At 37.8% G+C, this 26,505-nt stretch overlaps 3 protein-coding genes across 8 annotated transcripts; all 3 read left to right on the top strand.

Annotated features, from left to right (window-relative positions):
• Positions 1-341: 341 nt before the first annotated feature.
• LOC307174352 (uncharacterized protein) lies at positions 342-5,693 on the top strand. Its single transcript, XM_079898111.1, has 4 exons — positions 342-1,063; positions 2,000-2,127; positions 2,548-2,656; positions 3,471-5,693. The coding sequence occupies exons 1-4, from the start codon at positions 790-792 to the stop codon at positions 4,541-4,543; spliced, it is 1,584 nt and encodes a 527-aa protein (XP_079754237.1). The 5' UTR covers positions 342-789; the 3' UTR covers positions 4,544-5,693.
• A 644-nt stretch (positions 5,694-6,337) lies between these two features.
• On the top strand, positions 6,338-12,169 carry LOC307174362 (uncharacterized protein). Of its 2 annotated transcripts, XM_079898122.1 has the most exons (4): positions 6,353-7,121; positions 8,357-8,472; positions 9,331-10,448; positions 10,583-12,166. In XM_079898122.1, exons 1-3 carry the CDS (start codon positions 6,818-6,820, stop codon positions 10,423-10,425), a joined length of 1,515 nt encoding a protein of 504 aa, XP_079754248.1. In that variant the 5' UTR covers positions 6,353-6,817; the 3' UTR covers positions 10,426-10,448; positions 10,583-12,166. The 2 variants fall into 2 exon arrangements, with proteins under 2 accessions (XP_079754249.1, XP_079754248.1); XM_079898123.1 differs by having other exon boundaries at positions 6,338-7,106; positions 9,331-12,169.
• LOC307174317 (uncharacterized protein) lies at positions 10,634-26,348 on the top strand. 5 transcript variants are annotated; one of them, XM_079898078.1, is made up of 8 exons: positions 14,952-15,107; positions 15,507-15,850; positions 17,909-18,477; positions 20,384-20,461; positions 20,556-20,645; positions 20,750-20,854; positions 24,082-24,253; positions 24,333-25,186. In XM_079898078.1, exons 2-8 carry the CDS (start codon positions 15,556-15,558, stop codon positions 24,518-24,520), a joined length of 1,497 nt encoding a protein of 498 aa, XP_079754204.1. In that variant the 5' UTR covers positions 14,952-15,107; positions 15,507-15,555; the 3' UTR covers positions 24,521-25,186. The 5 variants fall into 5 exon arrangements, 4 of the variants coding, with proteins under 4 accessions (XP_079754203.1, XP_079754204.1, XP_079754202.1 ...); XM_079898079.1 differs by lacking the exons at positions 24,082-24,253; positions 24,333-25,186 and adding an exon at positions 25,966-26,348 and having other exon boundaries at positions 14,954-15,107; XR_013823984.1 differs by lacking the exons at positions 20,384-20,461; positions 20,556-20,645; positions 20,750-20,854; positions 24,082-24,253; positions 24,333-25,186 and adding an exon at positions 19,899-19,944 and having other exon boundaries at positions 14,953-15,107; positions 17,909-19,769.
• The last annotated feature ends 157 nt before the right edge of the window (positions 26,349-26,505 follow it).

Genomic DNA, 26,505 nt, shown 5'->3' with positions numbered 1-26,505 from the left:
TGGTAAAAACATGGTACTCAGTACTGAGAATTAACTGATTAGATACAATATGGTTTTATTTTAAAAAGATTATTTTGAAAGATTAGACTGTTTTATAAGCTTGCGTTCCACCGGGTAAAAGCCGACCCTGGAATACAAAAGGTGTACACAGTTTTTAATGCGACCTCACTTTGCCAGAGTCGCTGTTCAATAGACAAACGATGTAGTGAAGGCAAATGGTGACTGGGACTGTCATTCTGACAAACATCTACTTTCCCGTCGCACAGAAGAAATTCACAAAGGTTTGCAACAGCATAAAAATGAGTACATTATTTTGAGTAAAATTACACAGTAAACGACGAGTAAACTTTTTAAACTTTGAACTTTGTTAAATTTTCGGTTGTACTGTCACTTTAAAGCCTACTTCCGCCCGTATGTTTGCTTTAGGAAGTACTTCCGGTCAGTCGCAGTCCCACACTGTAGGACGAGAGAATGTTCCTAGCTGGATCAGCATTGATTCTCAGCGTATCGTTTATGTTACAATGTTTAATTGTGAGACGAATGGGAGTGCAATGAACGATAGTTAGCGTAAACAGTAGCTAGCACGAGAACAGTCATCGCTAGCATTTGGACTACAAATTTGACAAAACTACAAGAAGGTTCAATAAAAACAGTGAAACGGTTTCACAACAACGATATTGAAAAGACTAATGAGAAGCTGGAGGATAAATTGCTGGTTTGTTTGTAATCACCGGAAGTAGCTAGACTAGGTTTTTCCATAGGGGTTTTCCCATCCAAATCCTCGTCATTATGTCCGAAGCCATACACTCGTTTCAGTCACAGCTATCCGGGGTCATGGAGACCGTTTTCAAAGCTGCCATGTTTGAGATCACCCGGCTCGTGGAGGACAGTTTCGTGAAGGAAGTGTCCCGCAGTCGAGAGCAGGTGGAGAGTCTCAAGAAGAGGCTCCAGTGGAGCGAGTGCAGAAGGAAGAACCAGGAGATGCGCGTCCTGAGGTGTGCAGAGTGTGGTGACAAAGCTCGTGTGTGTAACAATGAAAGAGAAGAATTGTTACCACAATCAGGTTTGTTCACTCAATTCAACTCAAACCCCATGTTGTTACTCTTTGTAATGTTCTACAAAAAGGAAATGTAATGATTTTATAATCTGTTGGAATATCATATACACTTAGTAATTAGAACAGAACAGGAATTTATTTTATGAATCATGCATGATGACATACTGGACACTTAACCCAGGTTAAACATAAATCTGGGTGTGATAGTTAAGGTGGTGGGCAATGTGACCCTAATTGGATTCAGTACAATTGACCAAAAATCACATGATGGGGAAAAAAACAATAAACATTTAACATTTAAAATCTGAATTTAGCAACTTTTTTAAAATCCAAAAGCTCGATATTATAAACAGCATTGTGACTATTTATTTAATCATTCCAAAAATGTTTTTCAACATTTTTAACAGAATAAGTAGAGCAGGAAAGCATGGTGCTAGCAACGCCAAGATCATGGGTTCGATTCCCATTGAACAGAACATGCATGAACTGACTAAAGTGCACACCTTCAATGCAGAGGAAGTTTCTTAAATATACATGCATACATGTAAATACCGTTAGAGGGTAGATGAGAAACTGACATATCAGAATACATTAAAAAATATTTTTATTTTGGCCCTGTGCAGCTGCCTTTAATTGAAAACATCATAATAGTAATATGTTTTATATGCACATTCCAAAACACATCAGTGTTGACACTTTGCAGGCATGTTCCTGAGACTAAATGAATTACATCTTCAAGGAAAATTGGTTAACCACTGGTTTTCTCCAACTCAAAGATCCAAGTTGTCAAATTGACCTGCAGCATAATATAAAGGAATAGTTTAAAGACCATCATGTCATTCCAGACCACATGACATTTTTCTTCCGTCCCTTTAAAGACCATTAAAGGACTGTGTAATCAATGCCCTCACAGTTGCTTTCACCCTTGATGACCACATGTAGAAAATGAACGCAGTCTCAAACAGGAGAGGGTTCCAGTTGGGAACTGGGGAAGCTGTGAGTTGGAGACTGACACACATTTGGGAAAAGAGAGACTGGAAGATCAAACCAGACCCAGCAACACAACAGAGGTGAGTAGCCGAATGGATAAACCACTTTACTGATGACCTCTAACCTTGATGAGTTGCTCGTACAGCAGTGTTTCACAATGGCTGAGACCTGAAAATTCACTCTATTTCGTAAGTGCATGTTATTGATTTTATTGTGAACAATAAACCCATGCATGTAACATTAAAAAAAAAGCACTTAATTACTAACTTGATCTTCCAGTGAAGCAATAGACTTCTCTCTGGTGACGTATGCTGGACTTCTCCAATAATTTAGTCCCTTACAGTCGACTACAAGCTTTCATTCAGATCTGCCCCCATCCAATCATCAACTGATGACTGAATCGCTAATGTATTTCACTCCGATGTACATCACAACATGGAAGAAAAGATCTCTCACAACTTTAACATTCTGTGCATGTTCTGTCTTTGTGTTCTCTGTAGTCTGCTGGTACAGAGGACAGGAAACTGGACGGCGTGTTGAAAGAGGAGGCCCTCTACGTCACTGCTGATAATGAGGAGCTTCAGGATGGCTGGACACTAAATACTGAAGGTGTGATTTAAAGAGAGAAATTCTGTCATCTCTTATGTCGTCCCAAACCCATAAGACTTTCGCTCATCTTCGGAACACAAATGAAGATATTTTTAATAAAGTCTGAGAGATTTCTGTCCCTCCATTGAAAGTCTATTCACTCAAAACTCTTGACGGTTCATAAAGAGATCATAATAAGCATATGAATCGAGCAGTTTAACCCAAGTCTTCTGAAGATCGCTTAATATGACGAACAGATTTAATTCAGGCTTTTATTCACATATAAACTTCGATCAGCGAACATACATAGAGCACTCACATTTGGGAAATGGAAGCTCAAGTATGTTTGCTTGACGCGTGAGAACCAATGAGGTTCATCCTCGTGTGCTACACCAACACATTTGAGCTTTCACAAGAACCAGTGAGGTTTGTTGTACGCTTGAGCTTCTGTTTGCTATATTTGAGTGCTCGGTGTACGCTTGTTGATCAATGTTTCTATGCGAATAAAAGCCTAAATTAAATCTGTCTGTCATATAAAGTGATAATGTTTCTTTAGAAGACTTGGATTAAATTGGATTTATATTACGATTATGAACTGTTTTGGGTGAATAAACATTTAATGGAGGGACAGAAATCTCTCAGATTTCCTTAAAAATATCTTCATTTGTGTTACGAAGATGAACGAAAGTCTAATGGGTTTAGGAGCGACGTGAGAGTGAGTAATTGATGACAGAATTAAAATTTTGGGGTGAATTATCCCTTTAAAAATCTGATTACTGCTTTAACCCTCTGAAATCAGACTGTGTTTGAATATTACAATATTTTGGTTTTCCAGGAGCTGAGAGGATGGATTTCTCAGCTCACAGTTACAGTGAGCAAGAGCTGCAACAGATTCAGGAAGACTGGAGCTCCGGACTTGAACAGACCGCTGACAGTGAGACGTACGCAAATATCGTAGACGTTCAGGGCTTGCCATACCGAACACATTACAATGCAGAGGAGCTAGCGAGCTACAGTGTACATGAACTAGACATGGGAAACCTGGACAGTCTTGGAGGAAAAACTCAAGACACATTAGGTCATGCAGTGTCGGTTGCAGTTGAGACTGATCAAAAGGACCTGGTTGAGGAAGGTGGGAGACGTTACAGCTCTTCCATTAGCGGTAAAAGAGGAAACAAAGCAGCTTTACCTGCACAAGTCAACCCCGAGACAGAAGACGTGGATAGAGACTGTATACTTATTAATGCAGATGGCCACATACAAGACACAAGCGCCCTCACGGAAGTTCACAGTGGGATTGCAGATGGGGCTGGACACAGAGGACACTCACTTTACACTGGGGACGCAGCTAGTAGTGCACTTTATAAGGGACCTGCATTGAATCACACTCTGAAGTCTAATGTTGGACAAGCATTAGGTGACAGCAGGGCTTCTGTGAAAGGCTACCCAGTCTCCCATCGAGTCGTTTCAAGTGCCGGATATACTTGTAACCAGTGCGGTAAGAAGTTCACTCAGGCCTGCAACCTAAAAGTCCACCAGCGTGTCCACCAGCGGGACGGTCTCCATTTGTGCAGCCACTGTGGGAAAGGCTACTCGTCCTTCAGCGACCTGCGTAGACACCGATGCAGCCAGAGCGGAGACAAACCCTACACCTGCACGCTTTGTGGGAACAAATTCAGTCGACTGTGGAATCTCAAGCTGCATCAACGCATTCACACGCAGGAGAAACCACACAAGTGCACTCTGTGCAGTAAGAGCTTTACCCGGGCCGACATCTTGAAAGTCCATCAACGCACCCATACAGGAGAAAGACCGTACTGCTGTGGTATCTGTGGACTGAGCTTCAAACGAATGGACCATCTCAGGTCACATCATCGCAAACATAGTGCTGACCCCAATAATCAATGACGAAAATATTCACCTCACAACCTTACCGAGTTGACTTTTAAATTGTTGGAAGGCCATAAATCCTGACCGGACTTGTTTCCCATAAAACGTTACACTGTTACTGTAGAACCTCCCGTTGTAGTCATTATGTTTTCTGTATAATTTAATTTGGTTTTTGTAAAGGCGGGCGGACACTGTGAGATTTTGCACGTCGCGTACATCATTGCACACATTATGAGTCAGTTAACCTGATTAAAAACAGCTGGGGCACGGCGAGCTGGCGGCAATCACATGAGCATTCGCGCAAAACATGGAGACTGGAGCTTTCAATGTTGCTGCTGTAGATTTGTATTGAAAAAAGAAAGAGAATAAAAAGAGAAGTGTGCAAATGATTTTGTGAAAAGCAGAGAAAACATCACAGTCATTCCTCTCAGCAAAAACAACTAGAGAGTATTCGTGTGTGTCAGTGTATGCGCACACTGAAGGGTTGCAGCCACTGGGCTATAATAATATTAATAGATCTAGCCTTTCTGACGTGGTTGTGTATGATTTGGCAATAGGGGACACTGGTCAACTGGACAACAAATCATTGGGAGTTCGGGAGGTGCTTGTTACGTACACGGCTTGGCTATTGTAATTCCTCTCACGCAATGCGAGCCGTGACCATACAAGCATCAACGATTTCCATGCGATATCTATAGAGAGAAAAAAAAAATGTGCCCAGCTTTAAAGGGATGGTTCATCATTTACTCACCCTTATGTCATTTAAAACCTGTAAGACTTTTTCTGTGGAACATAAAAAAGATATTTTGAGAATTTGTTTTGTCCGTATAATCTGTTTGGTTTCCAGCATTCTGCAAAAATATCTTATTTTGTGTTTAGCAGAAGAAATAAAGTCATGCAGTTTTGAGGGTGAGGAAATGATGACAGAATTTAAATTTTTGATTAGACTATGCCTTTAAGTAACATTGTGGTTAATGTGGCCATCTTTGCATCTGATGTAAATATTGTATTTTCTATGCAGTGGTAAGACATTGTCACTTTCATGATCTTTAGAGTCTTATTGTCTACAAAGCTAATTTTGAAAATGTAGGTGGAGTGATTTCAGTTTATTAAAGTTTATTTTAAACTTGCCTAATGTAGTTTCAAATACACAATGTATGTCACATGCAATATCAGTCTTTTTTTCCAGCTCACTGCCTCAGCATTACACATTCAAATATCATTTTAAACATTAATTTGGTTGTCAGTTGATTTAGCTGTTTATTCCAAACACTTTGATAATTATGAAACATATTCTTGGCTCTTCAGAACTCATGTAAGGAATAATTGCCAACAGGCTATTGAACTAATATAGATAAGTAATGCACATATGAGATGTTAATATTGCCACAATGTGAAGAGGAACTGTAATGACCTGGAACTACTTCATAGCTGTGCATTTACTAAACAATAATTGCACACCTTGCTTAAAATGTCTATCAACCAATCAGAATCAAGCATTTAACGGCCCCCTGGTATAAAACATTAAAACAGTTGAATATTTCTGCATGCAATGTAACTTCTTGTTATGATACTAAGGGTCTAACTAAAATTTTTTAAAGAATATTAAAATAATAATACTGTAAAGGTTAGAAAGATATTTAGCTGTGCCTGAGTTGTTATATTTTACATACTATATGTGCTATGAAACTGCACAATTTTAGTTAATGTGTATTTCGATATGGAGTATTTGCCAAGGCAACATTTTCATTAGTGTAACTTGATGTATTTTTTTTAGTCCAATTTTAGCCCAACAAGGCCACCGTACAATATGTGACGTCACTAACAACAACATTATTGTCCGTTTTCTCAGACGCGCTTCCTCCTGACATGCTGAAAGAAGCATTAGTCAAACATCTTGTAGTTCATACATTAACAAAATAAAATATGTAAAATGTACTACAGTCAGCTGGACATGACGCGACGCATTCCGCCTTTCGCCTAAAGGATATTTATTTCGGTTCGCGGTTCATAGATGTATAGAGCTCTCGATGCTAACAGTGCGAGGTTTTTATTGTAACGTTAGGGATTTGTATGATGATTGACTGGCCGTGAAAGTGTGAAGTGCCAACATTTACTGTGAATTTTGAAACCGAGTTCCCCAAAATGCTGATGTGTGGACTTGATAAGAAATAAAACATTTGAGATAGAAATCAGCATGGGTGGTCATTAATGTCATGATCACTGTTGTGTCTATGCATTCCGCACTCAATTCTTCTCTATAAGCACGAGCTCGAGTAGATCAGATACAGGATGACGGGCACGCTGGTCATCTCCTTCCAGACTCGGCTGTCTGCGGTCATGGAAACTATTCTCAAGACCACCATGTACGAGATCACCAGGTTAGTGGAGGAGAGCTTCTTGGAGCAGATGGATCGAGGCAAACGAGAGGCGGAGGTGTTAAAACGCAGGCTGATAGTGTCGGAGGCCAAGCTGAGAGAACGGGAGAGGTTTAAGAGGGTGAGGTGTGTGGACTGTGGGCGGACAGCAGTGTCCAGGAGGAGGGTCACGTTACTACACAGAGGCCCCGAAACACAGAGCAGTGAGTTGAACAAAAGTAATTTCCTCATTATTTTACACAAATGTCCAGACATATTTCAAGGGATTATGTTTCCTAATTTTTTTTTTATATTTCCATATTTTAATGCGTCTTGTGCCCCCCTGATTGAGAGCCAGTGATCAAGGGGTCTGTCATGGTTTTCCTGTCACATGATTACAAAATGGCTTCCTTGGTTATATCAAACCAAAATGTCAAATGGTTTAAAAATGACAAAAGTAATTTCCTTATGATAATTTCCTACAAAAGTTTCCATATTTCAAAGTATATATATTTTATATATATATATATATATATATATATATATATATATATATATATATATATATATATACTTTCCATGGTTTTCTTGTCACATGACAACAAAGTGGTTTCCTGAGTGTTGTTATGCTACACTTTCATTTAGTGGTCATGTTTTTCAAATATAAAACGAAAATGACAAAACGGTAATAAAAGAGACTGTCAGCATCTTTTCTTTTGCCATGTATTTAACAGGAATTATGAATGAACAATACTTCTACAGCATTTATTAATCTTAATGTAATTTTACATTTACTAACACATTATTAAAACCAAAAGTTGTATTCGTTTACATTAATGAATGCACTGTGAACTAACATGAACAAACAATGAATGACTGCATTTTTATTATCTAACATTAACAAAGATTAATACATACTTTAATACATGTATTGCATGTATTTAATGTATGTATTAAACAAATTAAACCTTATTGTGAAGTGCTAGCCTACCATTTCTTTCAAGAATTAAAGCTTTTATTTTTAAATATTGAAATAAAATGTGAATTGTATTTTTAATATATTTTTGAATAATGTCACCATGAAATCAAAATTGACAATTGTTATTTTTTATGGAATATTTCAGTATTTATTATAAATGATTTATCCATGCACATAATATATATTTTTCATGTGCCCTCAAAATAACTTCCCCTTCCTCTTGCAACGACATCTTTTCTCTTCTCTGATGAAATGTTTTTCCATTTCGAGAAGCCGTTTCACTCGGATATACGTCACAATAGGCAAGAACAGACTGTTGCAACTTCCGCTTCATGCCGATTCTGATAGATCCGGACTAAAATTTGAATGTCACGTCATTGACCCATGTACCATCACTATGAAATGTTTTTGTTTAGTCAAAGTAATACACTTGGTTTAAGTCCAAAGATGTATTGGAATCTGCTGACTAGATGCTCCTCTGTGTGTGTTTTTAAGGTTTGGAACATCCACTTGTTAAGCAGGAAAATGCTTCTGACAGTAGCTGGAGGTGCAGTCCCAAGGGAAGCGCAAATCAGGAGAAGCCTTCAGCAACTCCGGAAACTAAACATAATGTGTGTATGCCATTGTTTTAATGGTAATATGTAGTGGCAGAGAAGACAAAAAGTATTTGGACAGTTTTTGGTTGCCAAAGGGCATCTGAGTGAACTTAAGGGGAACTGATATCTTACACTGGCGCTGAAAAGTTTGCAATAATTAAGATTGTTTTATGTTTTTGAAAGAAGTTTCTTCTGCTCACCAAGGATGAATTTGTTTAATCAAAAATACAGTAATATTGTGAAATATTGTTACAGTTTAAAATGACTGTTTTCTATTTTAATATATTTTAAATAAATTTTCAGCATTAGTACTCATACTTACAGTATAATGTTACAAAAGCTTTAAATACTTTGATAAATTAAATAAATGCAAATAAATGTTGCTCACTGAACTTTTTATTCAACAAGAATTTCCACAAATATGTTATGCAGCACAAACTGTTTTTCAACGTTGATAATAATATAAGAAATGTTTATTAAAGACCAAATCTACATGAATGATTTATATGATCATGTGACACTGAAGACTGGAGTAATGATGCTGAAAAGTCAGCTTTTCCATCTCAGGAATAAATCAAATAATTAAATAATTTATTAAAATAGAAAAAAGTTATTTTAAATTGTAATAATATTTCACAATATTACTGTTTTTCATCATATAAATGCAGCCTTGCTGAGCATAATTTAAAAAAATCTTAATTATTCCAAACTTTTGACCACAAGTGTACGTCCTCTCAAAATGTAATGAACTCTGAGAAAGGCGTTTGTTTGCACATGCCATTTGGTTTTATAATACAATAAAATTAATAGATTTAAAGTGTCCAAAATAGTTTTTTAGCGGTTTCTAATTCATGCACACTTTGTCCATGACAGGATGTTCAAGTGGGTGAGCAAAACCCTGGAGGAGAAGTGAAAGAGGAAACGACAGAGGCTAGAGACACGCAAGCTTATCTAGTAATACACTCTCAAATACACAAACAAAAAGATCCTCAGAGCCGCGTGGAAGAGACCAATGGACTCCGCAATACAGATTCTGACCACAAACCAGGTGGACCGTCCTGCACTGAAAGACCCGTGGATGAGGATGAGGTCAGACACAGAACCCCCCCAAAATGGTTTGACTCTAAAACAGACCCTTCAGCACGGTCATCTGTTTCACAGCCAGAGCCAGTCAGGACCTCAGTATCTTCAGAGTCTCCGGGTTTGAGACCCCAGGTAAGCAGCTTAGACTCAGGGTCCATTAAACAGGAGGTTATAGTGATGCTTCCACCAGACTGGGAGGAAATAGAGAGAACCAGGCCTCAGATGGTCTCTGCTCACAGCAGTGCTAAGAAGACGCCGTTGGATCCTCTTACCGTTAGACCTCAAGTACAGGAGCGAGTCTCCTTTCCCGCGCCTCCCGTCAAGGTTCAGAGCCTTGCACCACAAACCGTGCAGCATCTCAGATCACCCGTTAGGAAGAACACGAAAATTGTTTTACATCCCAACGCGGTTGTGTCAGATCACAGCGCCGGTGACGTAAACCGAGCGCAATCCATCTGCAAAGGCCTTCCTGCTCCAAAACCCTCCCATGTCCGTCAGTATCCTGAAGGAGCCGCTACAGGGGAAAGAAGTTTCAGCACCGTACATCCAGGGAGAAGTCTTCCGCAGATGGTCAGTGTGAGGGTTCAGGGGGACACGCGCCACCATTCGGCAAGGACGACGCACAATTGCAACCAGTGTGGGAAAGGCTTCTCTCATCTGTGTCACCTCAGAGCTCACCAACAGATCCACACAGGAGAGAGGCAGTTCTGCTGTACCATCTGCGGACGGAGCTTCACCAAACTGAGTAACCTGAAAGCGCACCGCAGGGTTCACACTGGCGAGAGACCTTACATCTGCTCAGACTGTGGGAAAAGGTTTACCCAGAAATGCAACTTGAAGAGACATCAGAGAATTCACTCTGAACTCTCACAGTCCAGTGTATGACGAGCCGTGGAGCTGCAATAGTGGTAGAATCTGTTATATTATATTAGTTGATGCTGTTTCGCTGACTGGCTTAAATTATTTTTAATATCATGCATCATACTGAAAGCTGCACTAAACCTAACTTTTCAAACATTGTTCCGAAAAATTTCTTTTGCAGTGACGTGACTGGATCACTCAGGGGAAAATGCAGATTGTATCATATTATATAAAACGCAGAGGACTTTTCCACTCCCTCTTGATGTTACAGGCTATTGAAGTAGGTGAGTTTGTCTCACAAATAAATGTATCTTTTCACCCTAAGATCAAGAGAACATTTATGCAATTATATGTTCCTTAAAGACCTGAAAAACCTTTAAGATTGTTATTCATTATTTTTATTTCAGTGTAAATTAAATTCAACAAATACGACCATGGAATATACTTAGAATGCTACACATGCACATTCAAATTTCTATTAGGTATGTTCAGAAGATTGGGTAAGAATTGGGTCAGTAAGATATAGATTTTTTAAAGAAATTAATACTTTTTTTCAGCATGGACTCTTTAAATTGACAGTAAAGACATTTATAATGTTACAAAAGATTTCGGTTTTATATTCAAAGATTATTAAGCTGCACAACTATGTTCAACATTGACAATAATAATAATGTTTCTTGAGCTGCAGATCAGCATATTAGAATAATTCTGAAGGGTCATGTGACACTGAAGACTGGAGTAATGATGCTGAAAATTCAGCTGTGTCATCACAGGAATAAATCACATTTTAATATATATATTATAAGAGACTTAAAAAACGTTTTAAAAAAAATCTTGCAGGCACAAACCTTTGAATGGTAGGCTTAGGAGAGATGTACTTAACTCTTTAAATAACACCAATGAAAATCAGTCAATAAAATAGACTTCAGTTTCTATATGCAAACTATATTTTTTCTTTTGATTTTGGGGTGAAATATGACCCGGACATTTCACGCTTTTGAAATTTTTTCTGTTTGTTTAATGCGTTTAATTCACTTCAAATTGGAGTTTTACAAGCCTTGAATAAGATGAATACAACACAACTACTCAAGGTTATTCTGTTAAATCAGATCCCTTTGATTTGTTTGTATATTCAGATGTGTAGCATTAGCTCTTTCAAATGGTGCATATACTCACTATTGCAACAACTGTGTTTTTTTATGAGATAGCCAGTAAACTTTGCTGAACAAATTGATGTGCATATGCTGCTGTGGGCTAAAATGGTTACATGTTCACATTTAGATGTCAATGCAGATGTTTTAGGTTCAAACCTATGCAGGGGTTTTCAGATGACTATTTTAAAATGTAGTGACATGTGGTATGGCTCCAGTATTCTTTAGTGTATACAAAGAGTGACAGTATAGCTGGAACATTCACGCCACCATCCCATCTTTTTTTTAGTTGACTATCTTTTGCTGATTAAATGCCACACACTGTGTTGAGTTACACACTGATTAAACTCTTCCAGTAATGCATGCAAACAGACTATTGGTGATTCAGGCACACCACAGTAAGCCATGTACGTTACAGCTCAATGACTGTAATTCAAATTACTTTCTTCTTCTTTTTTCTGTGAAAATGACAAATAATGATGTTACATTTGAAATGGACCAAAAGTGCAGGATGTTCATGTCTCTATTTTATTCATATATATGTTGTTTTGTAATGTTTATGTCAACAAAATTAAATAGTTCTCCAGCTCTTTGGTAGAGTACTAACAAACAGTATTTACATGTGTTTTGTGTTCTCATTTTTTCCCCCTTTTTAAAATTTTTTTTTATTATAACTGGCACATTTTCACTTTAAAGTAATAATCTGTGATTACAGCACACAATGAAACAAAACTTTAGGCCTGTGTAGGGCAAAGATGTGGTACTTTGTACTGTTTCTTTAAAAAATAAACAGAAGTAAAACTGATACACTACACTATCTAGAATAGATAATATCTAAACAATATCCTAACAACTATTTCTGTCAGCCATAGAAATATGACTTTTCAAAAAACATTGGTCCAGTGAAACAACTTGTCCTACATCACAGTTAAAGGGATAGTTCACTTTGAAATTAAATTTTGGTATGTTTTAGCTTACCTCAAGGGCATCCAAGATGTAGGTGTCTTTTTTTCCGCAGTAGTTTCAATTTTGATATTTTTAGGTCAAACCGTTCTTGTCTGTCAGTCATATAATGCAGGTCTATGGTCACGGTCTCAAAGAGCATGCACAGAGTCCAAATTAAACAATTCCCCATCGTCCAAATTAAACAATTCCCCATCGTAAGTACACATTGATGGCTTAAGACACGAAACGAGCGGTTTGTGTGAGAAAACGAACAGTATTTATATCGTTTTTACCTCTTGTAACACAGCCACATCCAAGTGATCTGGTGCAGACTGGTGCATAGATATATACATTAGATGTCGCCTTGGCTACGGCAGTTCATTGGAATGAATTCCTTTAATGCGACATCTAGTGTATATATATCTATGCACCAGTCTGCGTACACGTCACACAGCAGGAAGCGCCCGCGCCCTCAGATCACTTGGACGTGGCTGTGTTACAAGAGGTAAAAACGATATAAATACTGTTCGTTTTCTGCCATCAATGTGTACTTACGATGGGGAATTGTTTAATTTGGACGATGGGGAATTGTTTTAATTTGGACTTCTCTGTGCATGCTCTTTGAGACCGTGACCACAGACCTGCATTATATGACTGACAGACAAGAACGGTTTGACCTAAAAATATCAAAATTTAAACTACTGCGGAAAAAAAGACACCTATATCTTGGATGCCCTTGAGGTAAGCTAAAACATACCAAAATTTAATTTCAAAGTGAACTATCCCTTTAACCCTCTAGTGGTCTTCAGTCATTTTTGACTGAAAAATTTGTTTACTTTTTAATTTTTTTTTTTAAAAAAGTCTTCATCTGAATGGTACAAAACCTGGTGACTTTTGTGGCGCTTGAACAACAAAAAGAAAAGAAAAATAATAGAGATAATTAGAAAAGTCTAAACAGTCTTTACAAAAATAGTCGCACTTGCGATAAAAAAATGCCACCATAGGAAATGAATGGGAAATACAAAAATAAACAAAAATACAAAGCAGTTTTTTATTGTGGTTCAATCTACAAATTATCCATGACGAAATAGTCTTTCATCTTAATGGGGTGTAACATTATATCGTCACAATATATCACAATACTAAATGCATCAGTATGTATTGTGTATAAGTCACCCAAAATTAATATTTCTAATAGAGTTTTAGTGTCAGTACTACATTAAACTACTATACATAATGTTGAACATAATGTATAATAATGCAATGGGGGAATATTTGTGGGTCCTGATAATGCCAAATGTCTTTTGTTACCAGTAAAAAGTGGCCGACATTATTTTAAATGTGTCTAGCCAGTGACAGATTGTTAAGCATGTTCGTCTAAAATTATTCTGTATTTTCAACTTCAGAATCATCAATATTTTTATTCTGATGTCACCATTGTCCTGTGCATTGGGTTTCTGCACTAAGTCCAAGCCTATTCATTTCCACTCCCAATGTAAAACCAAATTACCATATGTCTTTGAGTATCGCAATAATATGGTATTGTGAGTTCAGTATCGTGATATGTATTGAATCGTGACATGAGGGTATCGTTACACCCCTATTACATAATAATGTCTGAAAATACAAATATTTATATAAGGCTACACAAGCATCTTGTGATTGGCATTTGTGATTTTCTTTATTTCTTCCTCCAGCTGGCATCAATCTGCCTTCTAAGCTTTGGATTTTATATACCTTTGTACTGTAACTCTGTATTATTTGAAAACAATATGAAATATTTGTTCTAATATTTCTATTTTTTTTTTTAATGGAAATGGTGGAAAATCTAGAGGCGAATAATGTCTAGTACTATTAAACATAATACAAAGTACTAAAGAAAAAGTATTATTAAAAAATATCTAGTACATTAATTTCATTTAAAATCAAACGTTACACTTGGTCAGTTTATAATTTCCAATAAATACTGCAATATTCCATAAAAATTTCCATTCAATTTTGGTGACTTTAATTACAGTAGACTAAAATAGAATAATGTCTCTTCATTGACTAATGAAGAGCCATTTAAATTCCTTATAGCAGGTAATCATAAAATAATAATAATAAAATATAATAATTTGCCCCCAGTTTCACAAACAAATGTCCTAGACTAAAATTCATGTTTGAGCTGTTTTGACTCAAAGCAACTTGTCTTGCATTGACCTGAAGATCAAGGCAAATTTGGTTTCTCATCGCCCCTTTAAAACATGTCAGTGCCATTGTTTTGTCTCAGGAAGAATGCACAGCAGTAACGTGTTTTTCTAAGGCACGTTTATAAAAGCTAATGTCCTTATTGAATTAAGGCCTAATTCTGGCTTAATCCAAGCCCTGTCTGTGAATCCGGGCCATAACATTTTACACAAAAATAAATGTGGTTCCTTCATGTAACATAGGATGAGTGGCATCTTCCAGTCCACTGGAGGGCAGTAACAGGAAACCTTCAACATTTTCCGCATCCGCTTAAGACGACTGTCAACTAAACGGTGATATTACTGCAGTAATAACGTATCTATTCACGTTATTTCGCTGTTTCCTCTGAGAAATCCGCCGTGCGAGGATCGTTTTTATAAGGTATTTACCTCCTGAATAGTGTGACTGTTATTATTTGCCTTTGTCCAGTTCATTTCTTTTACTTTTTACACAAAAGGCCCGAAGAGAGGGTGACTAGGGAGCTTATTTTCTATAGAAAACCAAGTGAATATAATAATATACAAATATACACGCATTTCTAATAACATAGTGTTGGTAGTGTGGCCTTAATAATGTGATTGTATGCTGTATCATGCACGTGGCTGCACAAACAACAATAACAAATCGCCCACCTGGTGACAGAAATGGAGACGAAAATGTTTTGTTTTTGTTTTCGAACACGCAAACATGGTTTTTAGCTGGTCCTAATTGCAGTTATAACACATTTCTTTATTTTATACCTTTATTATTTCTTTAACACAAGTCTTTATGCCTTTTCAGGGTGATTATTTTCATCGCATCGAGGCGTCCTCAAGGCGACAGCAGGACGATGTCGGAAGCCCTCTTCCTCACATTCCAGTCTCAGCTCTCCGTTGTCATGGAGACCGTCCTCAAATCAGCCATGTTTGAAATAACCAGGCTGGTGGAAGACAGCTTCCTCGAGGAAGTGGGTCATCGTAAACAAGAGGTGGAAGTATTGAAACGAAGGCTGCAGTTGTCTGAGAGTAAACTGAGGGAGAGGGAGAGGGAATGGGAACGGGGGAGGAAGATAAGGTGCTCTGACTGCGGCCGGACAGGAGATTCCAGCAGCAGAGATGAGAGCCAGCCGGTAGAGACAGTCCGGGGTGAGTTACAACTAGTGTTGTGATGGCTAACTAAAACTATTACAAATCCATCCATCCATACATACATACATTTGCCATACTGCTTATCCTCTGTATGGTCGTGGGAGGGCCGGAGCCCATCTCGGGCCGAAGGCAGACAATTTAAAACATGTTTTATTAATTAAAATAAAATGAGTTTAAGTTAAAGTAATACAATTACTAATGAAGCTCTAAAATTAAAATAGCTAAAAATCGATGAAAGCGAAATACAAAAATTAATAAAGCATAAGCATGTGACAAAATTACTAAAACATAATATAAAAAATCAAATGTAAAAATGGAAAAAAAAAAGCTAATTCAAAATATGAATAAATACTACAATAGTTTATAAATATTATTGAAATATCACTGGTTACAACATATCTAAAACTGGACCAAAGTACACACACACATATGTGTATACACTCACCTAAAGGATTATTAGGAACACCATACTAATACTGTGTTTGACCCCCTTTCGCCTTCAGAACTGCCTTAATTCTACGTGGCATTGATTCAACAAGGTGCTGAAAGCATTCTTTAGAAATGTTGGCCCATATTGATAGGATAGCATCTTGCAGTTGATGGAGATTTGTGGGATGCACATCCAGGGCACGAAGCTCCCGTTCCACCACATCCCAAAGATGCTCTATTGGGTTGAGATCTGGTGACTGTGGGGGCCATTTTAGTACAGTGAACTCATTGTCATGTTCAAGAAACCAATTTGAAATGATTCGAGCTTTGTGACATGGTGCATTATCCTGCTGGAAGTAGCCATCAGAGGATGGGTACATGGTGGTCATAAAGGGATGGACATGGGCAGAAACAATGCTCAGGTAGGCCGTGGCATTTAAACGATGCCCAATTGGCACTAAGGGGCCTAAAGTGTGCCAAGAAAACATCCCCCACACCATTACACCACCACCACCAGCCTGCACAGTGGTAAGAAGGCATGATGGATCCATGTTCTCATTCTGTTTACGCCAAATTCTGACTCTACCATCTGAATGTCTCAACAGAAATCGAGACTCATCAGACCAGGCAACATTTTTCCAGTCTTCAACTGTCCAATTTTGGTGAGCTCGTGCAAATTGTAGCCTCTTTTTCCTATTTGTAGTGGAGATGAGTGGTACCCGGTGGGGTCTTCTGCTGTTGTAGCCCATCCGCTTCAAGGTTGTGCGTGTTGTGGCTTCACAAATGCTTTGCTGCATACCTCGGTTGTAACGAGTGGTTATTTCAGTCAAAGTTGCTCTTCTATCAGCTTGAATCAGTCGGCCCATTCTCCTCTGACCTCTAGCATCAACAAGGCATTTTCGCCCACAGGACTGCCGCATACTGGATGTTTTTCCCTTTTCACACCATTCTTTGTAAACCCTAGAAATGGTTGGTCGTGAAAATCCCAGTAACTGAGCAGATTGTGAAATACTCAGACCGGCCCGTCTGGCACCAACAACCATGCCACGCTCAGAATTGCTTAAATCACCTTTCTTTCCCATTCTGACATTCAGTTTGGAGTTCAGGAGATTGTCTTGACCAGGACCACACCCCTAAATGCATTGAAGCAACTTCCACGTGATTGGTTGATTAGATAATTGCATTAATGAGAAATTGAACAGGTGTTCCTAATAATCCTTTAGGTGAGTGTGCATATATATATATATACTCCCACATACACATTCATATGTATACATATAAATATTTAATAAATGAATAATATTTGCAAACTATAACCGTGTGTAGTATTTTCTTTTCCCATTTTCACCAGCAGGAGATAATAGGTGATTTTATTAAACAATTTTATATTTGACATTAGCACAGGATGTTTAAAAGAAGATTTTAGTCCTGAGTTACAAAATACTTTCTTTACCTGCAGAATGAATGTTAAATGATGTTGTCATAAATGATCGTTGTCCTCCATTAATTGATTTCATTGCATTGAACTTACTGTTAAGAACATCAGACGTCGTCAATATATGTTCTTCATATCATTAAATACTTTTTGTGCTCTTCCTTAATGTTGTATCTGTTCTTCTGGTGCAGGAGCAAACGCCCTTTGTTTAGGCCTAAGCCTGAGAGATCAGTCTACCAATCAGCCTACATTGACAGAAGAAATGTGGAGTACAAGACAACGCCTGGAGTCTAATAAACAAACAACAACAAACTCGCACTCTAAAGAGAAGAACGATGTATACAGGCATAGTGCAAAAGAGATCATCACACCTAACTCCAGTGCACCAATTCCTCAGGATTTTCTGCAGAGGCTTCTGGGAAATTCAGCAATCCAGAGCGAGCCCGCTTGTGTCTTCAAAGCCAAAGGGAATGATTTAGACCAATCCGAAAAGGACTTTACTCTTGATAAGGAAGTAGACTCAAACCACTCGAGAGTGATACAAAGCCCTTCGGCTCAGGATGCGCACGAGGATTTGCCATCGTCTTCACCAAACGATAGAGTCAAATCAGAGACAGAGCTGGATCTTCTACCTGTCAAGGAAGAGGAAGAGATGGTTCCAGTGTGGGATAGCGTCAACAGAGATGACGGTTGCCATGCAGAAATGTCTGATCCGAGTCAGGGAGAGCTCAGAGGATCTTGTGATCAGGAGGAGATACAGGTAGAAAGCTTTCCAGGTCTAAACTCTCTCGACATGCCAGACGCCACCTCATATTTCACACCTTATTCAGTGAACACATTGGCACATCAAGGTATTAGGGCACAATATAATCATTTATGCACGACAGAGCTGATGCTATCTAGCGTACCAGAGAGGTCAAATTCATTTGTCAAACCAGAAAATGAACAAAGTTATCCTGGTTCAGAAAGTTCTGTCCGCTATTCTCACAATGATGTTTGTCCAGGCGAGAAAACAGTCAGTCACGCGCAATACCCAAAGTGTTTCTCCCAGGACAAACACGGGACGCCCGAACAGATCCATGAGGGAAGACCTCACCATTGCCTCCAATGTGGGAAAATGTTTGCGAGAGCATGTGACCTCAAGGCTCATGCGCAGATCCACAAGGGCAAGAAACCTCTGAGCTGTTCGCTGTGCGAGCAGACGTTTGCGTACAACTTCGAGCTCAAGGTTCACCAGCGAAACCACTCAGGAGAGCGACCTCACGTCTGTCCGCACTGCGGCAAGGCCTTCGCTCGGATGAGCAACTTCAGGCAGCATCAGAACATCCACACGCGGGAGAAACTCTTCAGCTGCACCCAGTGCGGGATGCGATTCAATCGAGCCACCAACCTGCGAGTTCATATCAGACGGCACAGCCACGCTGGGAAGTCTTGCAATTGCCCTTATTGCGGAAAGAGCTATCTGAATCCCAGGCAAATGAAGACTCATTTATTGAAAGCCCATGGGAGAGGAGGGAAATAAATAGGCTATATCTAATTTGGTCTGCACTGTTAGAACTCAAGAAGACCTCAAAGGACCCGCTGTCCCATCATTGCCACCTTAAAGACAACTGAACAGGACCTGGACAAATTGTTATGCATGGAATCATTTTAAACTATACTGCATTACAGAAAGACAAGGAAACTTAGGTTTCCTTATAGATCTAATACATGCATAATATAGAAATTGAAATGACAGATTTACTCCCAAAGGAATTTTGCTGTGGTGCGATTAATGTGTAATAGCTGGTATTGAATATGTATTTGATGTTTTGATGTATTCCCTCCAACAACAGTAAAGATGCAGTATGATGCAGCATATCCTCTCTCCTGAGAATGTTTGTGGATCTTTTTAACTTAAGAATTTATAATTTCACTAAAAAGATACCCCGGCCTTCACTTAAATTGTGTCGTGTCCATGTCGTTTCAACTTTCATGGCATTTTGTTGGAAAAAGTAAATGAACCATCAGATGTAGCGACTGGTAACACCTCTATCTCACCTCAGCAAGTCGGTTAGTCCAAAAATGCTCCATTTCCTTTACTTTAGACTTCCATTCAGACTTCAAGTCTTCTTTTCAGTGTTTTCTATTTTGTATTTATTTGCTGTGGATTTGATGAACACTGATGTTGGACAATGCAAGACTTCCTCCTCCTTAGCCATTTCCACAAGAGTTCTGTGATCTCCTGCAGCATTCTGTCTTGATGCCTGCCTCTCCTGGAGTGATTGTAATCGGACAACCATTAACCCCGACATACAGGTCATTATCTGATGGACTTGTATACTTTTTCCCAACAAAATCAGTAAATTATTCTAGCAAGATTTGTTCAGAATATTTAATTTGATATTTGTCATTTGATACTTTTTATTGTTCCTTCTGACTTTGTAAACTAATGCAAGACTGCAGATATTTCAGACAGACATTCAGCACTCCATATGAAATATAACTTCAAATGAAATTTGTGTTGCAGACTTCACTTCATGTCTATTATGATAAACAAGCACACTACATACAGAACACAAACAGAATTAACTAATATTAACTGTTTATGAGCAGAATATTGTGTAGAAATGCTTCTAAATGCATCCAAACTGTGGTTTGCTAATTTGTTGTTGTGTGTGTTTTAGATTGGCCAAAGGTTTGCAGAACACCCTTCCACAGAACAAGGAAATTCACTCCCCGTAAACAGGCAAAGAACATTCAGCGTAAGAAATTATACAGAATGAATTTGAAATCATTTTTAGGCTTTTGAATGCTCATCAATTGACCGAGTTTATTTGTTTCTTGTGTCTTCAACAGATTGTGGCCAGGGAGATCCTGACTCAGTTTCAGGTGTGGCAGAAGGCTTGTTATAGCAGGAACATTGATTGGGGTCCGATTACAACGAAGGTTCAGTTCTCTTCATTTGCTCGATTTCGATGAATGAAATGTATGCAGAAAAGGGCATGTTTTCAGAGAGTGATTTTACATCTTAGTTGTTTACACTTGAACAGATCATATCGGCACTGCCGCAGTTGTATGGGCGGGAGGCAGAGGTGATCGTAAGATGCACTAAGATGCTACACAACCGCAGGGATTACCTTCGAAGGAGAGCAAAGGTTAGACAGAGTTCATAGGTTTAAAAATTTAATCTCATCATTTCATAACCTTATTGCTTGTATGATGATGAATCATATGGCACATAATTGTGTGAATGAAGGCAATTTTCTATAGGGCTTCACAATTTATCTGTATGATAAACAAATAACATTATATTGCTTATCATGGATGAAAGCAAATTATTGTAACATTTGTCAACTAAAAAAATATCAAAAGACAAAAAACGTTTAAAATTTACATTATATGTTTAACATAACACATTTAGATTAGTAAAATAATATGAATAATTAAAGCTACACTGTGTGATTTTTACCCCCATCTAGCGGTGAAATTGTATATGACTACCCAGTGAATATTAGTTTCAGTTCCTCTCAATTCCGAGGGCGTTTTAACTCCTACGGTGGCCGCATTATTCCAAGATTAACATGGCTTCCAGTTATCGACTTCGTCCATGACAATAATAAACAATACGTCTAAAATGAATAAAACTACAGGACAGATGTCAGGAGGTAAACGTCACCCTTGGAATCGGCTATCCCAGCATAATCAGATTAGGCTAACGTTACAATGTGTACAAAGTAAAAGCAATTAAAAATAACAAATTTACAGTGTCCTTTTTTTTATATAGCTTAAAAAATTGCGCCTTTAAAACTATTCATCACCTGTGATCCGTCGCAACACAGATTTATGTTACAAGGTAAACAATACTTTTTCACCATTGACGCGAGGATGAAGTTATACTAGAGGTCGTTCTGGGGTTATGCACAACCATGCTATGGTTAGACAAGCAACTATAAAACTTCGAATTTACACAAATGAATTACATCAGGCTGAATTACCTGTCGAGAAGAAAGCAGGCAACCTCGGCGTCCGTTTTAAAATCTTTTCTCCTCATGAGCTCTTTCCATCTGGGAAAAGTTACTCCAATATTGATTATGGTCTTGCTGATTTGTCTGTCGCGTTGACGTTTTAATTCTCTCTTTCAAATGTGAGTACACACACACACACACACACACACCACACTATCTTTCAAATCTACCGGCACTCGCAAGCTCGCGAGTAATCTCCCCCTCGCATTCGTCACGGTGTCACTGAGTGAAAAACGCAAAAGGCGAAGCTTGAATTTACAGGCATGACATGTCCCTCTTTGGCTAATGTAGTTTCAAGATGGAGGGGCAACATGGCGACCGACATTCGAACCCCTCACCCGTATGTACTTTCAATGGCAGATTATAAACTTAAGAGAATACTTTATTACTTGAAAGAAGTAAATATACATTAATGAGCACATATATTTTTGAAAGAACTAAGTGTTTTTTGCTAAGAATCAACTAAAAAAGTTACACAGTGTAGCTTTAAAGGAGAACTCCGGTCAGTTTTAACATTGAGCTAATTTTTTTGTACATTTGGAGTGCTGTCAGTACAGAGAACAACGACAAAAATCGGTGTTGCTTACACCGTGTTATCCTCTTTTTAAAATTTGCACCCTGTTGACTTCAATGGGGCAATATTTAAACCTGCTTTTAGCCTCTTAACATCCTTGATGTGTCATTACAAGTGCACAGGTCATGTGAGTGATTCCTTCAGAGTGAACACGGTGAATCTGACTGCAGTAGATGTGAAAGATAGGGATAAAAATGATGTTTATTCAGCCAGCGCAAATACCTGTATTTACATCCTGTTTTCGGTCGAAGTCCATAGTAATCGATTGTCGAGTTCACGCGCATTGGTTTAGTTACCTATGATCACGCGCGTGAACTCGACAATCGATTACTATGGACTTCGACCGAAAACAGGATGTAAATACAGGTATTTGCGCTGGCTGAATAAACATCATTTTTATCCCTATCTTTCACATCTACTGCAGTCAGATTGACCCGCGTTCACTCCGAAGGAATCACTCACATGACCTGTGCACTTGTAATGACACATCAAGGATGTTAAGAGGCTAAAAGCAGGTTTAAAACTTGCCCCATTGAAGTCAACAGGGTGCAAATTTTAAAAAGAGAATTCACACGGTGTAGGCAACACCGATTTTTGTCATTGTTCTCTGTATTGACAGCACTCCAAATGTACAAAAAAATGAGCTCAATGTAAAAATTGACCGGAGTTCTCCTTTAAGAAATGTATTTGCATAGGTGTTCTGAAAATAATATAATATATATTTTATAATATAAAATTATTATAAGACAGAAACGTTTCACAGGAACAAGCACATTCACTCCTCTTATCTTGTTAACACTTTCACAAATGTCTTTTAAATCTAAGAGGCGTGTCGGACTGTCTGTTTTTGTTATGGTTTGTGTGATCCCGCCTACTGCCAGTTTAACCAATAGTATTTTGACTCCCTGGGTTGCCAGTTGGCACTTAGCGGACAACAAAGCAGTCATTGACGTAAGCAAACGAACTGGGTTTCGCAGATTCTACATGAAATAAAAAGTATTGCCATCCATCTTAAAAGCTCTATAAGGCATATTTAAATGCATATACATTAGCTGATCAACAGCTCTTCGCCTTCCATTGTAAATTGCACTTGCTCCTTTTGCATGTCTTTAATCTGGCAACCCGCGTGAGCGTTGAGCCTGAGGAGGAGGGTGCGGGGAAAATATCTCCATATTTTGAATTTGGACTGCAGTACCCATTTCAACCACTATCTGTCAATTTACATACTGCACCTTTAAATATTGTCAACATAATTATCACTGCCTGACTGTTAGAGAGGGTTTTCAGTCTCTGTAGCACAATGACGTAGTTCATATAATCCACTACATAGTGAATTTGGTTGACATAGTCAAGGTTTTTAAGCAAATGCGCCATAGAGGATTTCGATGATGCACTGGATGTCTTAAATGTGCATCATTTGTCACTATACTCCATGACAAGGATGGACTCAACACCAAGAAGTGAGACCGTAAGTGAATTGAGCATAATTTATGTTGTCATTATATTGTCAATTTATTTTAATGACACTTGCATTTTACATTAGCCCTTTTGAAACGGAATCAATATTTTCCTAACATCACGCTGGGTTCTCGTGACCCCCTTATACTGCGCATGTAAGAATAATAATAATAATACATTTTAATAGGTTGTCAAGTGCAACTTTGTAGTGACAAAGTCAAGTGTCAAGCTCAAGCTGTAATCGTGATAATAACGAATTGTTAATATTCACAAAAAAATGTTGAATGAAGTTAACCATTATTTAATTGTAAATATCCATTTCTAGATGCATATAACCATCCTTAAAAAAGGAGAAATGCCCTGCATCTCTAAGTGCACTCAGTGCTGTGACGAGTATCACTGCCCCTTTTGTGAGACCTGGGTCTACAAGCCAAGAGGGTTAGGGAGCGTTGTTAACCACGTCCAGAATCATCTGAAGTTGGCCGTCCAGCTTCATGGTGTGTATAGTGCTTCCACATCCATTCAAATGATTTTGTCAAGGCATATCAATTCACACTTGTTTGACTTTTTTTTCAGATTTCACTATTATCAAGTGTAACTTAAAATGCAGGGAAATTTCACATTTTCATTGCTGCTACTGCTCTGCCACCATTCAGCGGAAAGCACAATTACAGATTCATCTCTCAAACTGCATCCAGAAGGTAACAGCTGAGGAGGAATTTGAAGAAAACTGCTCACTTGATGGAAGTCCTAAACATGAGTAGTTTTTTGTTATTATTGTATTCTCTTTTATTTTCACTAGTTCTTAGATTGTTTCGCAAGTTATTAGTTCCCTGTTGGTTACAGGTTATTCGGAATTGTAGTATTTGATGGATGAAGCTCTATGGAAATAAACATTTATTAAAAAAGTATCTGCTTGTTCTTTCAGAACTGTGAAGTGCTGTGTAAGATTTGAAACATCTATATTTACTACACTTATTTTTCATTTCATTTACACAATAATGATTAAAAGCTTAGCATTTGACATGGTTATATCCATGGATTTCTTCAATAACCTGATCCACAATTTTTCCCGTCCATATAAGTAATGCAATGTCTTGACGAGCATGGTCTTGTGGAGATAAAATTCTAAATATTGCATATTAAACATTTTATATAAACACCGAACACATGAAAGTTCTGACAAACTTTCAGTACTCAAAAACATCTGGTTGAATTTAAAAACAGCTTGACTTATAACATTACTTGACCGGTTGCTTATGTAACAGCTTTATAAACTGTTAAAAATACAAAATATTAAAATGTGTGCATAAAAGCATTGCCAAAATCCATGATGGTAGTGGGTTATATTTACAAGTAACTATACGTCATCATGCTACAGACTGCAGCAAGAAGAGTATGTGCTGTTTTTTTTTAGCTTTCTATTCATCAAAGAATCTTGAAAAAAAGTTTTCACAAAAAATTAAGCAGCAAAATGTTTTCAACCTTGATAATAATAATCCTTCTTCAGCACCCACTCAGGATATTAGAATGATTTCTGAATTATCATGTTTCTGAATGATCATGTGACACTGAAGACTTCAAAATTCAGCTTTGTCATCAAAGGAATACATGACATTTTATGAAAATAGAAATAAAGCCATTTTAAATTGTACTAATATTTCACAGTATTACTGTTTTTACTGCAAAATGCAGCCTTGGTGAAAACATTAAAATTGCTTTCAACATTGCTTTCAAAAACACTTAAAAACTCTTACCAACCCCAAACTTTTGGACATTAGTGTACATTCAGTAAAGACAGACAGTATATTTGCTGCTAAGAGCTGCATCAGCTCTTTTATTTCATTAGTCATTTAAATAGGAAAATGGTGCTTGATTACACTTTTCAAGTCAACAGGGCCATTGGGTCTTTTAACACCCACTGTGAAATGCGGCCTGACTTGCTCTTATTCTTGCATGTGTAAATGAAGCATACAACTGAAAATCTGCTAGAGTGAAACTGCTTTTGTCTGTTGACCAAACAGACTCTTCGCACATTACTGTAAAGCAGACAAAACGGAGCGATGCATTTTCTGTTTTATAATCACAGCTTTGTGGTGTAATACAAAGCCATTATTGCAAGCTTTACATTTCCCAGTTGCAAATGTTAAATTTGAAAATAAAATGATGTGAAACAGTATTTTAAGATGTTCTCTCTTTTTTGCTGCAGGAAACAGCTGTGGAAAGAAATCTTTTACCTATGGGTCAGAGATATCTTGTACAACTTCAAAGAGGTGATGTTCAAAATGTACAATTTTGAATAAAATATAGTTATGTGTGACATTGTGCTCTGTTGTTTTTGTGTGCAGTTTGATATGTTTTCTTTAACAAAGGGATACAGTCATACGGATTTTGTAACATTCATGGAAACTCTTGTGTGTGGGAAAGGACTGCACATGACATGAGACAGGATTGAAGAGCAATGTTTGAGGAGAATTGTTTAAAAAAAGTAGATGGGGTGAATACAATTTTTATTTGGTCATGATCATTCCGTTCAATCCCGAAGTTCACTGATAAACATGAAACATGAAACACTCAGTGAAACATGAAACGCTCGACTCAACAATATAATAACAGACTGTTTTTTTTTTTTTTTTTACACAAGTTTACCTATTTTCCTACGTACACAAATGGGTTGCTTTATTGATTAAATTTTTGTCTAAATTAACAAAAATGGTTTGTTTCGACACATGCCAACAATAATAAAGGT

Source organism: Squalius cephalus, assembly GCF_949319135.1.
Source record: "Squalius cephalus genome assembly, chromosome: 2".
Lineage (NCBI taxonomy): Eukaryota > Metazoa > Chordata > Actinopteri > Cypriniformes > Leuciscidae > Squalius > Squalius cephalus.
The sequence above is the reverse complement of the archived record's forward strand: the minus strand, read 5'-3'. Positions and strand labels throughout refer to the sequence as shown.

Excerpts from the sequence above, each read along its gene's own strand:
- LOC307174352 (XM_079898111.1), top strand. The coding sequence starts at position 790 with ATGTCCGAAGCCATACACTCGTTTCAGTCACAGCTATCCGGGGTCATG. Across the intron at positions 1,064-1,999 it reads AGAATTGTTACCACAATCAG|AAAATGAACGCAGTCTCAAA; the intron begins GTTTGTTCACTC and ends GACCACATGTAG. Across the intron at positions 2,128-2,547 it reads GACCCAGCAACACAACAGAG|TCTGCTGGTACAGAGGACAG; the intron begins GTGAGTAGCCGA and ends TGTTCTCTGTAG.
- LOC307174362 (XM_079898122.1), top strand. The coding sequence starts at position 6,818 with ATGACGGGCACGCTGGTCATCTCCTTCCAGACTCGGCTGTCTGCGGTC. Across the intron at positions 7,122-8,356 it reads GAGCAGTGAGTTGAACAAAA|GTTTGGAACATCCACTTGTT; the intron begins GTAATTTCCTCA and ends TGTGTTTTTAAG. Across the intron at positions 8,473-9,330 it reads CTCCGGAAACTAAACATAAT|GATGTTCAAGTGGGTGAGCA; the intron begins GTGTGTATGCCA and ends TGTCCATGACAG.
- LOC307174317 (XM_079898077.1), top strand. The coding sequence starts at position 15,556 with ATGTCGGAAGCCCTCTTCCTCACATTCCAGTCTCAGCTCTCCGTTGTC. Across the intron at positions 15,851-17,908 it reads GCCGGTAGAGACAGTCCGGG|GAGCAAACGCCCTTTGTTTA; the intron begins GTGAGTTACAAC and ends CTTCTGGTGCAG.